Source organism: Pongo abelii, chromosome 12, assembly GCF_028885655.2.
Source record: "Pongo abelii isolate AG06213 chromosome 12, NHGRI_mPonAbe1-v2.0_pri, whole genome shotgun sequence".
Classification (NCBI taxonomy): domain Eukaryota; kingdom Metazoa; phylum Chordata; class Mammalia; order Primates; family Hominidae; genus Pongo; species Pongo abelii.
This window is the reverse complement of record NC_071997.2, coordinates 101,418,864-101,434,324: the sequence shown is the minus strand read 5'-3', so window position 1 is coordinate 101,434,324 and position 15,461 is coordinate 101,418,864. Positions and strand designations below refer to the sequence as shown.

General features: G+C 40.8%; 1 protein-coding gene across 1 annotated transcript in view; it reads right to left on the bottom strand.

The window, feature by feature from the left end:
• The window catches only part of XDH (xanthine dehydrogenase), an 85,275-nt gene that overhangs the window by 27,210 nt on the left and 42,604 nt on the right, over positions 1-15,461 (bottom strand). Inside the window, exons 18-24 of the mRNA XM_063713498.1 lie at positions 13,731-13,854; positions 11,947-12,066; positions 11,386-11,482; positions 10,280-10,404; positions 9,387-9,520; positions 8,868-8,955; positions 7,566-7,652 (exon numbers count right to left, since the gene is read on the bottom strand). Of these exons, the coding sequence (XP_063569568.1) occupies positions 7,566-7,652; positions 8,868-8,955; positions 9,387-9,520; positions 10,280-10,404; positions 11,386-11,482; positions 11,947-12,066; positions 13,731-13,854 (775 nt within the window). The remainder of the gene's footprint in view (positions 1-7,565; positions 7,653-8,867; positions 8,956-9,386; positions 9,521-10,279; positions 10,405-11,385; positions 11,483-11,946; positions 12,067-13,730; positions 13,855-15,461) is intronic.

The following is a 15,461-nucleotide window of genomic DNA, read 5'->3' as shown; positions in this document are numbered from 1 at the left end:
TCCTTCCCTAGAGCTTCCAGAGGATGTGCAGTCCTGCCAACACCTTGATTTCAGACTTCTGGCCTCAGAACTGTGAGAAAATAAATGTTGATTATTTTAAGCCACCCAATTTGTGGTGATTTATTATAACGGCCACAGAAAACTAATACACAGCCCATCAACAGCAAAATACACATTCTGTTTAGGTGCCCGTGGAACTTGTATCAAAACAGACCATGTCCTGGGCCATGATATGAACCTCAACGTACTTCAAAGAACTGAAATCCTATAGAATGTGTTCTTCAACTATAATGGAATGAAACTAGAAATCAATAGAAAGCCTCAGGATACAAAAATAACAGGAATATCTATAAACACTTGAAAACCAAACAGCATGCTTCTAAATAATTAGGGATCAAAGAGAAAGTGTCAGGGAAATAAACAAGCAGACCAAAAATACAAGAAAAAAACAAAATACAACATACCAAAACTTATGGGACCTGTCTAAAGTAGTGCTGAGGGGAAACTTTACAGCACTAAATTGAATACCTTAAAAAAAAAGGAAAACATTCTCAGATAGTTAATTTAAGCTTTCAACTCAAGAACCTACAAAAAGAGAAGCAAAATAAATCCAAAGCAAACAGAGTGAAGGAAATAATAAGGATAAGAGCAGAAATCAGTGAAATTGAAAACAAACACAATAGAGAAAATCAATGAAACAAAAACCTGGGTCTTTAAAAAGAGCAATAAAATTGACAAACCTCTTGCAAGACAGAAAAACAAAGTGAAGCCACAAATTACCCATATCAGGATTGAAATAGGGGCTATCACTACAGACCCTGAAGACATCAAAAGAGAAATAAGAACACACTATGAATGATTCTACACACATAAATTTTTTAATAACTTAGACAAAATTAAATTGAATTCATGGAGATAAAGAGTAGAATGATGTTTACCAGAGGCTGGGGAGGGTAGGGGGACAGGGGATAAAGTGGGGATGGTTAATGCATATAAAAATATAGTTACAATGAGTAATATCTAGTATACAGTAGCACAATATGGTGACTATAATATTTTAAAATATATAATAATTTATTGTATATTTAAAAATAAATAAGAGTAGAATTGAAATGTTCCCTAACACAGAAAAGTGATAAATTCTTGAGGTGATGGATACTTACTTTACCCTGATTTGTTTTTCCTGATACACTGTATACCTGTATCAAAACATCATATGTATCCTATAAATATATATAACTGCTATGTACCCATAATAATTAAAAACAAAACATTTTTGAATGAAATGTCTCAAAATGCAAAACTAACACTTCAGTATGAGATAGATAATTTGAATAGTCCTAGAACTATTAAAGAAATTTAATCAATAGTTTTTTTTTTCTTTTTTTTTTAGTATTATACTTTAAGTTCTAGGACAGATCAACGAGACAGAAAGTTAACAAGGATATCCAGGAATTGAACTCAGCTCTGCACCAAGCGGACCTGATAGACATCTACAGAACTCTCCACCCCAAAGCAACAGAATATACATTCTTCTCAGCACCACATCACACTTATTCCAAAACTGACCACATAGTTGGAAGTAAAGCACTCCTCAGCAAATGTAAAAGAACAGAAATTATAACAAACTGTCTCTCAGACCACAGTGCAATTTAATCAATAGTTTTAAGGCTATCAGAAAAGAAGTCTCCAGGTCCAAACGATTTCACTGGAAAATTTTGCCAAACATTTAAAGAAGAATTAACACCAATTCTACACAATCTGTTCTAGAATTAGAAGAGGAATTCTAACTCATTTTATGAAGCTAGTGTTATCCTGACACCAAGCCCTGACCAAGATGGTATAATTTTAAAAGAAAAAACTACAGAGCAATATTTCTCATGAATATGGATCCAAAAATCCTTAACAAATTTTAGCAAATAAAATTTGGCAATATATTAATTATACCATGACCAAGCTTGATTTATTCCAAGGACAGTGGTTGGTTCAGTTTTTAAAAAAGTCAATGAATACAATCCACGATATTAACAAGCTAAAGAAGAAAAAATCACATGATCATATCAGTCAATGCAGAAAAAGCATTTGACAAAATTCAACACCCATTCATTATAAAGATGTTCAGAAAACACTAATGGAAGAAAACTTCCTTAATCTGATCATGAGTATCTACAAAAAACAAACAAACAAACAAACAAAACCCTACCAATAACATATTTAATGGTGAAAGACTGGATGCCTTCCCCTTAAGAATAAAAACAAGGGAAGGATATATGACCTATAGTTCTGCAAGCTCTGGCTAGCCATCACAGTATGTAAAGAAAAGGAGATGAAAACATGCAGATTGGAAAGGAAGAAAAAAACCATCCCTATTTGCAGATGATAATAATTGTCTGCAGAGAAAATTCCAACGAATCTACAGAAGAAATCCTAGAACTAATAAATGAGTTCTGCAAGGTCACAGGATATAAGAAACACAAACTGAAATCACAATGAGCTATCACTTCACACCCACTAATTCTAGTGGGTAAAGACAGACAATACCAAGTGTTACTGAGGATGTGGAACCCCTAAAGATTGTTGATTGGAATATAAAATGGTGTAGTCACTCTGGAATATAATTTGATCATTTCTTTTTTTAAAAAAATCAATAGAAATTAGGTAGATCCATTTATTCTTTAAATACAAGAATAATTTTGGAAGGGCTATTTGACAAATTCAGCATTAACTGCCAACTCTACAGACATGTTTAACAAAACAAAACAAAAACCAAAAAAAAAAAACAAGGCATTTACTCTTGGCCCTTTTAGTACAGGCGAAGTGTCCTATTGCATCACAAGTGCTAGTGATGCAGTAACAGATCCAAGGGCATAATATCAAAGATTTTTTTTCCAACTGTGATTTAGTTGAAAAATAACATAATACAAACATATATTAATGGCTATCAAGACCACCAGTGATCTGCAGAATACCTAGAGGCCTACGTACTTAGAAGGCTGAAACTAGTAAAGCAGTATTAAAATCAGTGTTTTTATTCTTAGATTAACAATGACAGAATGCGATTTCTTTGATTCCAATTTTATAAGGTGTGGTGGGGAATTGAGAGGAGATATTGGGGAAGACTGGCAGTTTGCCCTGAGTTAGAGTTGGGAATGTGGGTCAAATTAATCAATATTCAGATTAGGATATTGTTTTAGAAAATTTTAAATGTGTTCTAAATTGTGGCGTATTGAAAAGGATATTAAGGAACAATGATTCATTAGCCCTAAACACAATTTAATGAGTGCCATCAATGGGCTTAAGAAATAAGCACGGATGGGGGATGGTGAGGCAAAATGAGGTGAAAGAGAAAATGGTAAGTGGAAAATATGCTTGAGCATTGGAGAATGTGAAAAGGCCACCAGAGAAACTCCTTTAGTTATCACTCAGATGTGCTCTTCCCATTGGCTACCTGCTCCTGATCACCCAAACACCAGTTTTAGAGCACAGGAGCAGTAACCCCCTTTATCTGCAATTTCACTTTCCGTAGTTTGTTAACCAAGGAAGCCTTGGTCCAAACATATTATGTGGAAAATTCCAGAAATAAACAATTCATGTTTTAAATCACAAGTCGGCCGGGCATGGTGGCTCACGCCTATAATCCCAGCACTTTGGGAGGATAAGGCAGGTGGATCACCTGAGGTCAGAAGTTTGAGACCAGCCTGGCCAACCTGGTGAAACCCCGTCTCTACTAAAAATACAAAAATTAGCTTGGAGTGGTGGGGCGGGGCACCTGTAATCCCAGCTACTTGGGAGGCTGAGGCAGGAGAATTGCTTGAACCCAGGAGGTGGAGGTTGCAGTGAGCCAAGATTGCACCACTGCACTCCAGCCTGGGTGACAGAGTGAGACTCCACCTCAAAACAAAAAATAAATAAAATAAAATAAAATAAATCACAAGCTGTCCTGAGTGATGAAATCTGATGATCTCCTGCTCTGTCCTGCCCGGGATGTGAATCATCCCTTTGTCCTGCTTATCCACACTGTGTACTACCTGCCCCTTAGTCGCTTAGTAGCCCCCTTGGTTGTCAGATTGAAAAAACATAGTCTATAAAGGGTTCAGTACAATCTGAGGTTTCAGGCATCCATTAGGGTTCTTGGAATGTATCTCCTCCTGCCGATAAGGGGAGATGACTGTATAACAAGGGGTTCAGTACTATCTGAGGTTTCAGGTGTCCACTAAGGTTCTTGGAATGTATCTTCTGCAGATAAGGAGAGATGACTGTATAACAAGGGGTTCAGTACTATCTGAGGTTTCAGGCATCCACTGGGAGTCTTGGAATGTACCTCTTGCAGATAAGGGGAGATTACTGTATTACATTTCAGCTTCCATAAAATTTACTGATTTGGATTAAGAACACAAGCCTGATTTAGTAAAAAGTATCCATAAATATTCAGAAGTATAGTTTTGTTTCATCAAGTAAAAAGAGCAACTAATTCCAACTGTGAAGTAGTAACAAGGAAAGGCTTCACCAGGCTTGCCTTGATGAAGAGTTAAGACATATTTTTAGGTCAACAGCACAGGATTGTTGAATAACTTGTATGCTGCAAACACGCTCCTTCCACTCATCATAACAACCCAACAATCTTTACTATTCCGACTTGCTGAGAACCATGTCAGATGTTGCCTTCAAGAATGAAATGTTTCTCAAAACTGTTCTGTCAAATGTAGTAGCTATTGGACATAAAACAGGTAATTTATTTCAGACTTTAGCCAGTTTTCATGAAGTATTTCTCTCCAGCGTCAGTTTATTCCAACATTAATTTATGAAAAGACAGTGGTTAAAATCAGCCATTTCTCAGACTGTAACTTTGAAATCATAAGAAAGAGACAATTAAGCTCACTAGTCAAAATCTTGATTCAAGTGATGATCCAATAGCTTACAAATGTCTTCAATAAACTGAGCTTTGAGGCAGAACAAAAAACAGAAAAATCTAAAACCTCTCTGTCACAGGCACCAATAATGGAGGCTAAGCAATTATACCTACAAATCCTTAATGACAGGTCTCTCCTAATGAAAAATCCTGAGATTTAAGCACTGTGACTTACAGAAGGCAGGTTGGCTTAATGAGGAAATTTACTTTCAATAAAAAGATAATCAGCAATATTTTATTTTGGGCACTTAGCATTTCACAGATCCTCAATATGTTTTGAGGTAGGTCAAATATTAATAGTGTATTTTACAAACAAAACTCAAGCAGATGCTTTGTTACTTGTCCCAGACCACAGAAGCAGTTCTATCATGGTCAGGAATAATATGGTCTCTCTGATCTTTCAGATTAATCTTTCGTGTGTGAATTTAATGGTAATCGCTTGCAAATATTCATGAAAGAGACAAAAGACTAGATATAGAAATTCTACTTTTGGATATTTTAAACTTCTTAAATTTATCCTATAATGAGTATACTTGCTCTCATTACAAATATATATATATATAACTGATCTTTACAATTACAAATGAGCACAGGACTGACTATGTTGCTTTTCTGCCTTTTGGGGTGAGTAGAGCAGGAAGATAATCAGCAAGCTTTCCTCAGAGCACTAGGCAGCCTTTAACTGAAGGTGCTATGTTCGAGGCACCATTGACTATGATTTGGGATCATAGGGGAGCAGGTGTGCTAGTGGAACCAGGAGTCAGAAAAGATGTCTGGATCCAAAAAGGGGAGGCTCTCTGCAAGTCATAGACGAAGAGAAAACAATAACATCTCAAGCTACTGATCCTGAGTATCATACGATGGCATTACAACTACTTGTGAGAGGAGCTCCTACAAGAGCAGTAAGCTTGTCCCAATAAAGCCTATTAAAGTTCTTACTAACTAGATAAGCCACAAGTAAAACTAAATTGGTATTTTATTAAAGTGACATCTATAGAAGCAAATATCTAAACATTTTTAATATGAGTAAGTTTTACCTGTCATGTAAATTCCTCTCATTGTCACAAGCCTAATTCAATTAGCTCTTCATAATTCCTAAAATAATTTACTAAAATTCAGCTCATCTTGACATAGGTTCTTGAGCCAGTATTCCAAACTGTTTCATTATAAAGTTCCTTTTATTTAAAAAATTGTAGAATATTAGTAATAATAAAGCCCAGCTCTCCCAGTGCCTGCCGGGCTGCCTCCGCCTATGAAAATGCGATCATTTCTAAAAATATTAAGCTCACCACAGATTCAGCAATTCTATTCCTGGGAATTTACTCAAGAGAAATAAAAATACATGTCTACATAAGACTAGTATGAGAGTGTTCAGAGCAGTATTATGCATAAAAGCAAAAAACTGGAAACAACACAAATGTCCATCAAGTGGTGAATGGGAAACAACATACGGTATATCCGTATGATGGAATATTATTCATCAGTGAACAGGAGTGACATAGTGATACATGCTATAATATAGATGGGCCAGATGCGGTGGTTCATGCCTGTAATCCCAGCACTTTGGGAGGCTGAAGAGGGCTGATCACTTGAAGTCAGGAGTTTGAGACCAGCCTGGTCAACATGGTGAAACCCTGTCTCTACTAAAAATGCAAAAATTAGCCAGGCATAGGGGTGCGTGCCTGTAATCCCAGCTACTTGGGAGGCTGAGGCAGGAGAATCGCTTGAACCTGGAGGCAGAGGTTGCAGTGAGCCAAGATCGTGCCACTGCACTCCACCCTGGCGACAGAGCAAGACTGTCTCAAAAGAAAGAATAATAATAAAAACATAGATGAACCTACAAAACATTATTCTGAGAGAAAGACACCAAACAGGAAAAACTACATGGTGTATGGTTCTATAAAACGACTTGACTACAAGATGGAAAGTAGATTAATGATGACCTGGGCCTATGGAATGGTAATGGGAATGACTACAAATGACGCAAGAGATCATTCTGGGGTGATGGGAGTTCAAACACTGGATTGTGACAGTGATCTAACAACTCTTGAAATTTACTAACAACCATTAAATTATATACTTCAAATGGATTAACTTTATGGTATGTAAATTATACTTCAATGAAGCCATTTTTTAAAAAGCAATTCGACTTATTTAAAATTAAAACATCACAGAAATGTGTAACACAGAAAATGACAGTGTGTACCCCTCTCAATACCATTCCAATCATTGTTAATAATTTGATCATCACTACTAACAGTTTGGTATATGTTCCTTCAGACACTTTTCCATGCGTGTTATATACAGTAATATATATTAGTATTAGTTTGTATGTTAGTGTACATATATATATATTACTATTCCATGCATATATACACACACACAGTGCCAGCACACTATACATAAAACATTGTAACTAACTTTGCTAGCTTGGCAAATTATCTTGAACAGGAAGGATGGGTTTTTAACCAGAGAAATAATATGATCATCACTGTGCTATAGAGATTAATTGAGGATGGGAAACTTGAATGTGGGGACCCATTAGGAGACTACTGCAACAGTAGCAAGCAGGGATTGGGGAGGCCTGTGCCTGTGTGGGAACAGGCTGACCTCGAAGTCAGCTCTGGGTGCAGGGGCGGCTGCAGGTCCTACTCACACTCTGAGAGAGATCCTGGGTGTTCCCCACATTGCTGAAGTGATCCACCTCAAGAGCCACAACCGTCCCAGTCTTCATGAAGCCAACCTGATAAAAGGAGAAAAGACAGTGATTTATCATAAGCCGCGTTTCCCCCACCTCTCTGTCTCTCTCAGATCCTCCCTCCCACTTATGCTACCTGGAGGAAATAAACAGAACACCACATCATCCCATGAAAAAAAAGGTGACCTTCAGAAGTCACCAGAAAGTAACAAATGAAGAAGAGAGGAACTGACCTCTCCCCAGTGGCACACACTTGGCTCCCCACCCCTGGAAGCCCTTGTCCCCACACCCCTTCTTCCTGCTACCGGCACCTGGCTTCTGGTCTAGGAGGGGAGTAAGGAGGTTGGAAAGAGAAGGTTGGTCACGATAGGGCAGGGAGGGAAGCGCAGGGAAGAGAAACTAGGAAAGATACCGGACTGTCTCCTCACAGATTTTGGTCAGAAGACAAAAAAAGTTGCATTTCACAGGAGCATGCAAATCCTTGACCTTATGTACACTGTTAAAATACTCTTTACAGGCTGTTTTACACACATGGAAACTGGGACCCCAAAAGATCAAGGAACTCTCTTCAGGCCCACAAGAATTTGGGGCTAAGAGAAATATAATCCCTTGCTGGGAGTTAAATCATGAAACAAACTCACAATAGGTCAAAGGTCATGTTCAAGGCCAATTCATGGAGAGAGGGCTCCCAGCTTTCTAGAGCTAGGCGGAGCACCATAAGGCTTCACTGATGTTTACAGGGAAAGGGTACATTGGTCATCCACAGAAACCCAGAAAAGGGACTGTCCCAGAGAGAAGTGTGGACAGTGTCAAACCATGGTCTGGAAAAGTACATACCCATCCTAACATCTTGGGACTGTCCAGGCCCCTGGAAAGTTTTGTTTCTCACAGTAAATTACTAAGCTGTCATTCCAATTTTTACATCAGGCCTGTGATCATATTAATGTTGGGCTACCAAGCGCGATAAGTTTACCCTGAGTCTGCTGGTGAATCATGTTTCTGAGCCTGACCAGATTCAGAACACAGCAAATCCACAGAAGTCACGAATGCCACCCTTGGGAGATGGTGTGCCAGCCTCCCTCAGCACTACCTTTCTGTGTTGCCGTTAGCCTATTTGCATTTCTCTTCTTGCTATATCTTATTTGAACTTCTACAGATAGGCAAAAAGTAAGAGTGCAGCTCAGGACGCCTGAACATTCGGTCCCAGGTTTCCTCACAAAATGGCACATCCCGCCCCAGCATAGCCCCAACATCTAGAACCTTGTATCTGGCCAGGAAGGGATGTCTGCCACCAGTTATCAGCATGTCCTCATCACGGTCCAGCATGCAGCGCACAGGGCGGCCGGTCCTGGGGGTTACCGACAGTGTTAGAAGCCTGTGAGCCTTCAACAGCAGCTCAGCCCTGCAAGTCTCAGAATGAAAACAGCCGGGAAGCTATCTTTTCTACCTGCACACTGAGCAGACCTGTACGGGGCTGCTTTGCTATCTAGGCACTGTGCTAGACAAGATGGAGAATAGAAGGAAGCGAGGTATGTGCTTTCCTTCAGAGAGCTCACAGCCAGTAGGGGAGATCAGATATGGACACCTGTGCCAGACCACAACGGAACAGGTGATGTTACCCTCCCACTATGGCCAAGGGTTCTAAAAACAGAGGGCTGTGAGAATTCAAAGCAGGGGGAAACTAATTCTAACAGGGGGAAGTCCCAAAAACCTTCCTGGCACAGGCAGCCTTATTCTTCTTCCCAAAGCCAGATGGGAGAAACAGGCTTTGGAACTCACTTATATGCAGCCAGGGCCACCGCTGTGGACACCACAGTGCTCCGGGTCTCCTTGCCTCCAAAGCCTCCTCCTATTCTCTTCACTCGAACCACAATCCGGTTTGCTGGAATCCCCAACATTTTTGCAACAAAGCTCTATGGGTGAAAGACAGAACAATCGCACTGAATGCATTACCTGAACTTATTTCAGGCCTGAGGCAGAGCCTGTCCAATACGCATGGACCTAATTACTGCTGTGAGTTCTGAAATTCCTTGATTCAAAATCCCATGCAGCTTTGTGGTTAGTGATGCTGGGGCCTGCCAGACTGAATTCAGATCGGTTTTTAACCAGAGGTCAAGCAGTCGGTCACAGAATACTTTTAGAAACTTACTCTGTCTGACCAGGTGACCAGCAACTGGTAGAACATGAGAGTAGGACCAGCTGCCGAAAACACTGGCAACCACTGTCACATTACAGGCAGTAGAGAAACAAAGAATATTTGAGCTTCTGTAGATAATTTAGTGGTCCCTGTGGCTATGACTTAATCCAACACCTTCATTTTACATATGAGGAAACTGAGGCAGGATATGACTTGACCGAGGCCATAGGCACTGAAATGATAACAGCCAACATGTACCAAACTCTAGTCTAAATATTAAAACTCATCTAATAATTATGACAACCCACCCAGGCCCCATTTTATAAATGAGAAAACTGAGGCTGAGAAAGGTTATGGAACAAGGTCAGTGATACCAGCTTGTTGGTGACAGAGTCTGGCTCCCGGACTATGACACTCAAGCACCCTCTGGACCAGCCCACATCTCCCTCTTCCCATTTCCCACATGGCCCTCCTAGTCTGCTAGGAGCTCCCCGCTACCCTGACAGCCCCTTGAGCTGAACCAAAAGGCATCTACCTGGGTCTTCATGGTGTTCTGTGTAGACACAAAGAGCTCCATCTCCCCTGCCTCGCCTTTTGGAACAGCAATGGTGCAGTGAGTCTCCAGGTAGAAGTGCTCTTGGCCACCGATGTATATCTCCCCTGGGGGAAGCAGTGAGATCCCTCACAGTGAGCCCAATGCTGCAGAAGAGGCCAGCTTGCCTAAGGAGAGAGTATACTCTGCCAAGTGGCCTGGGCAGGAAGCAACTGATCACAGGGCTACCTGAGGGGTAACCTCAAGGTTTCCCACTTGGGGTGGAAAAGGATCCCAAAGTCTTAGCTATCTGGGAGCTGAGTGCTCCAGCCTCATCCCCACCCCCACAACAAAGAAAGAACGACACTGAAATGCATCCAGTCCAAAGTTCTCTTCTCACTGCAGCTTATGGAAATCAAGGATTTCAAAAACTGTCATTGTAAAATTTTGGAAAAAGTAAAGCACGGATTAATAGATGTGATTGAAACACTGAAAACCAGAGCATGTTCCAGAACCTAAGCTACCAGGCCTGGTGGAGAGTTGGCTTCATACCAGGCTTGGTGGAGGGTTGGCTTCATGGTGACTTTGGAAAGCACAACAGCCAATGTAAAAAAAAACAGCTCCAAAAGAGGTAGTCAGCTGTATTGTCCGGGGGTGGGAGCTATGGATTTGATTTCACAGTGTCAGAGACAGAGGTGGAGGGAGAGCAGGGCAAAGGGAAGAGGAGGGAGGATGCTAGTTGAAGATGGGTAAGGACTGCCTTCAGTAGGCGGAGGATGAGAATTTATGCGGTTAGAGGCCTGGCAGACCTAAGGCTGTCAGGCATATGTGGCTGTTATCATCTCTAGATGGTCTTCCAGATCAGAATACTCTAGAATCTCTCTAGAATCATTAGGCCCAGCCTAGAGACAGCAGAGTAGAGATTAAGATAACTGAAGCTCTTTCCCAGCCAACTGTCTACCATTTTTTTGCTACAAACGTAAGAGGGAATCTTCTGTTAGGAAATGTCTGGAAATCACTTCCCTGCTTCAGGGTTCAATGCATATCTCTTGAATTTAATTTGCAAACCAGGGCCACCCCATTCCCACTGCGGCATGGAGCAGCTCTACCTGACACAACATTATCTGCTTCGGAAAACCCCTTCTTTAGGTCCCCTTTCTCGATCTTCAGCTCAGGTCCATAAAAGGAGTTGTTCTTTATAGCATCCTGAGGATCACAAAGAAGTTTCAGAAATGTGGCTTTTAGCAGGGAGGGAAAGATAGGTTCTGATTAGGGAAAGAGAAGCTCTCTGAATTGTTGACTCTCTCTTTCCATAAATGAATCTCTATATGCTTCACATACAGACTTGAAGTAAGCTCTATTGCAGCCCAGAGAATCATATTCCTCCATTTCCTCAGCTGTAGGTGGACAACCCTGGACCTTGAGGAAAAGCAAAGAATACCACAAAGACCAGATGGAGGTAAAATTTTGTCAAGGAGGAACTCAGTTTGGCTGTTGTTAGTGGACTGGGCATAAGATCATAAAGGGGAAGTTTTCATGGGACCCCAAATCCCAGGGTTGAAAGGGATTTAAAAACCCATCTAGTCAAATCCCCTCTAGGGGATCCTAATACATGCACATCCAGGGACGGGGAGCTCACTCCTCTATACAGGCAGCCCATTCTCCGTTACCTCAATTGTGATAATGGCTGGTAGTTCTTCATAGGTGATTTTCACCCCTTGGGCAGCTCTCTGTGTGTGTTCCGGGGTGTCAGCAACCACAGCACCAATGATATGCCCGACACAAGTAACCTAGTAGCAGAGTCAGACTGTTAAAGAACGCAACCAGGCTCCTGGTGAAACAAATTATTTTTGGATTGTTCAAAAAGCCAAAAGAAGTCCCTGTCCTCACAATCAAAGCACACTTTAGGAATGCCGTGGGGCCTCTTAATTTCCTTATCCTACTGATTGAGGATCACTAGGATCAAGATGGCAAACACATTTCATCTCAAGGGCCAATTCTGAGTATTTAGTACTGGCAGACTATTGAGAAGCTGAACCAGATAGAATGTGGCAATTGATTCCTTGTTTGCCATGAGCAGAAAGGGGGATATGGCACCAGGAAGTGCATTTGTCAATTCGGATTCACTCCAACACCATTAGTCTTCCTATGGAGACTCAGAAGGCAAGGCCACATTTGGCTAGTTACTATTGACAGATCATGACTAACCTTAGGCCCTGACCCCCAGTTTTATTTTCTTTTCACCACACCATTCTCTTTTATGTTCTATTTCCCAGATTTATACCAAAAGCTTCTCAAAGGCTGTAAAGGCTGTAAGCATCAATATAAGGCCTGTAAGACATATACTTACAAGACATGATACTTTAAGTATCATGTCTTATACTTCATCTAATACCCAAAAGCAGTAGCTCTCAAATACTGGTTCTTAGACTTGATGACCCATAAAAAGATTTTTAAAAATTTATATGATAATGATTGTTGTTTTATTTTGTTTAATAATTCAGTTTCATAAAAGCTTAATGGATCTCCTTCAGAGATAATTTTCATCCAACATCCCCGAAAAAGTAAACAACAAAAAATTTTTGTCCAACACATCACTTTAGAAGACGAGGTTTCTGACAATAGGAACCAACAATTAGCATGCGTGTCTCTGATAATTATCTCTTGTGGTCCAAATAAGCTATTGACTTAGTTGGTTAGTGCAATGGTGGTTAAATCTGGCTGACTTTCACTAGCCATAATGCTAGCACTGCTCTGAGAAGCTCTTAAAGTATGTAAAGCAATTTGTTCTTCTATGAAATGCTCTCCTCATGGAGCCTTTGTTTTCATATTTTTAGTTTTTTGTTCTCTCCTTCACTATTACATCAATAATAAGATGAATTCACTCTCAGAAGTACCCACTCATGTCTAATTTGCAACATTTGATGTCTATTGGAATTACAAAATGACTGTCGAGAACTATCCTATGAGTAAAATATAAGGACTTTTGTAGCAGCTGTCTTAAACATTTGAAAAATTGTGTTTGTTGTTGCAGAATTCCATATAGTTGAAATCAATAGATAAACTTTCATGTAAGTGAATTACCAGTTCACGTAGTGGTGGTATTGTGATTTCTAGTTAGTGTATTAAATGTATTCTTATTTTATTTTAATGAAGGAGCTTACTGTTGTCCCTTAAGAACCCAATTGTTAGTTCAAATGCAATCACCAGCATTGTTTTACTGCCACTTTGGCATAGAGACATCCTACCATGGCTACCAAACAGCAGCCATCAATTAAATAAACAAGTAACATATTCTACCTTTTTGGATTGTCCTGAATATGGGCCAACTGGATGATGGCCACAACCCATGCAAATGTATAACCTTTCCAGATCAGGAGTTTGGAGCAATGTACACAGATTAAAACTTCAATACTTATTCAATTTACTTCATATAAAAAAATCCAAGACTTACCTTATCCTTCGCAAAGACTGTCTCATCATTACAAATTCCAGTTATGTTACTCCCAGGAACATCATCAGCGGAAATGAAACAAACAAACCCTGGCACCTTCTTAGCTTCTGATGTATCTATGGACCTGCAAGAATGAGTGGTGTGAGGGGCCAGGTCAGCAAGCTGGAGCAGGGGACCCATCACCTGGTTGGACAACCCTGTTGTTCTTATTTTGATTGGCTTGGCTCCATCCCAATTCCTCGATTCTCTGCTTCTTTTCTATTAGATTCTAATTCAATTATATTCTATTCTGCAAATGTTGATTAAATCCTCACCATGTTCGGGCCACTATGCTGAATGTTGCTGGGGATATAAAGTGAATAAGCCAGCCAGGCACAGTGGCTCATGCCTGTAATCCCAGCACCTTGGCAGGTCAAGGTGGGAGGATCACTTGAGCCCAGGAGTTTAAGACCAGCCTGGGCAACATAGCAAGATCCTGTCTCCATTTAAAAATAAATAAAGTGAATAAGGCAGGCCAGGCCTCTTTGGACGTTACTTGATGCCCTGTCTGGTCTCCAAGTACAAGCAAGCCATATCAGAATGAACAGCACTTACTCTGGAGCACTCTGGCTCATGCACACATCACACCTAACTCCCTTCCAAAATCAGCACATGGAGCCCGGCTGTGCCACTGATCCAATGGCCCTGAACAGCTTCATAAAGCTGGATTTGTCTCCCCACATTCATTGTGCTAACCCAGCATGACAAGGCATCCTACCATAATTAGGCAACATGAACCTCAAAGGGAGAATGCCTGACTATGTGATCAAGGATAACACTCTCAACTATGTACTCATCACAGTGGCACATGCCCCCACGGGGAAATAGGGCAACACATTTCAGGAAAGGTATGGAAACTGCCCTGAAGTACTAACCATCTTCCAAATGCTTAATCCTCACAAGAAACCCTGAAAGTACTTATCTTAATTCCCATTTTATGTTTGGGGAAACTCAGACTCAAGGAAGTTAGGTAGTTTGTCCAAAGTCACTAAGCCAGAAAGCAGCGTGACTGGGATTATTGGAACTGAGGTTAAGTTAGGAGGGTTAAGCTCTGTCCTGCCACACCCACTTCCAGGTGTGTGCAGCCTGGGAAGGCCCCAATTGTTGCAGTTACGACAATGTCAACCCCCTCATCCTCTTCCATCCATTCACACATTGCTTGGATGGAGGTGGTTTGAGTGTAGACAATGTGGGTTATGGTATTGTCAATATGGGCTCACGACAAGGTACAAAAGGGAAAGAATGTATCCTATAGCTGCCAACCATAGGAACTTAAACACTTTTTTTTGTTTTCAGGGATCTGGACAAGTTTGTTTATCTGTTAGATTTCAGCTGTGTCTGGTTCACCATTCCTGGAGGGAGCCCATCTCCAAACTAGGAGCAGCAGCAGAGAAAAGACCAATGACAAGGAAACCTGATTCCTAGTCCACACAGTGGGCCCAAGGAAGGGCTTTTCCTAGCTGATCTGCTCAGCAGGCTATGTGTCTAACGCCCACCAGGAAGTGAAGTTCACACTCCCTGGCTTGAACATCCTGAGGCAGCACAACACAGTTGCTCACGTTGCTTGGCTTCAAATTCCAACTCTTCCACTTACCAACTGTGTGGCTGGGGCAAGTAACATACCCTGCTTGTGCCTTAGTTTCCTCATCTGGAACAGAGAGATAATAATAGTACCTGCCTATAAGGTTTTCC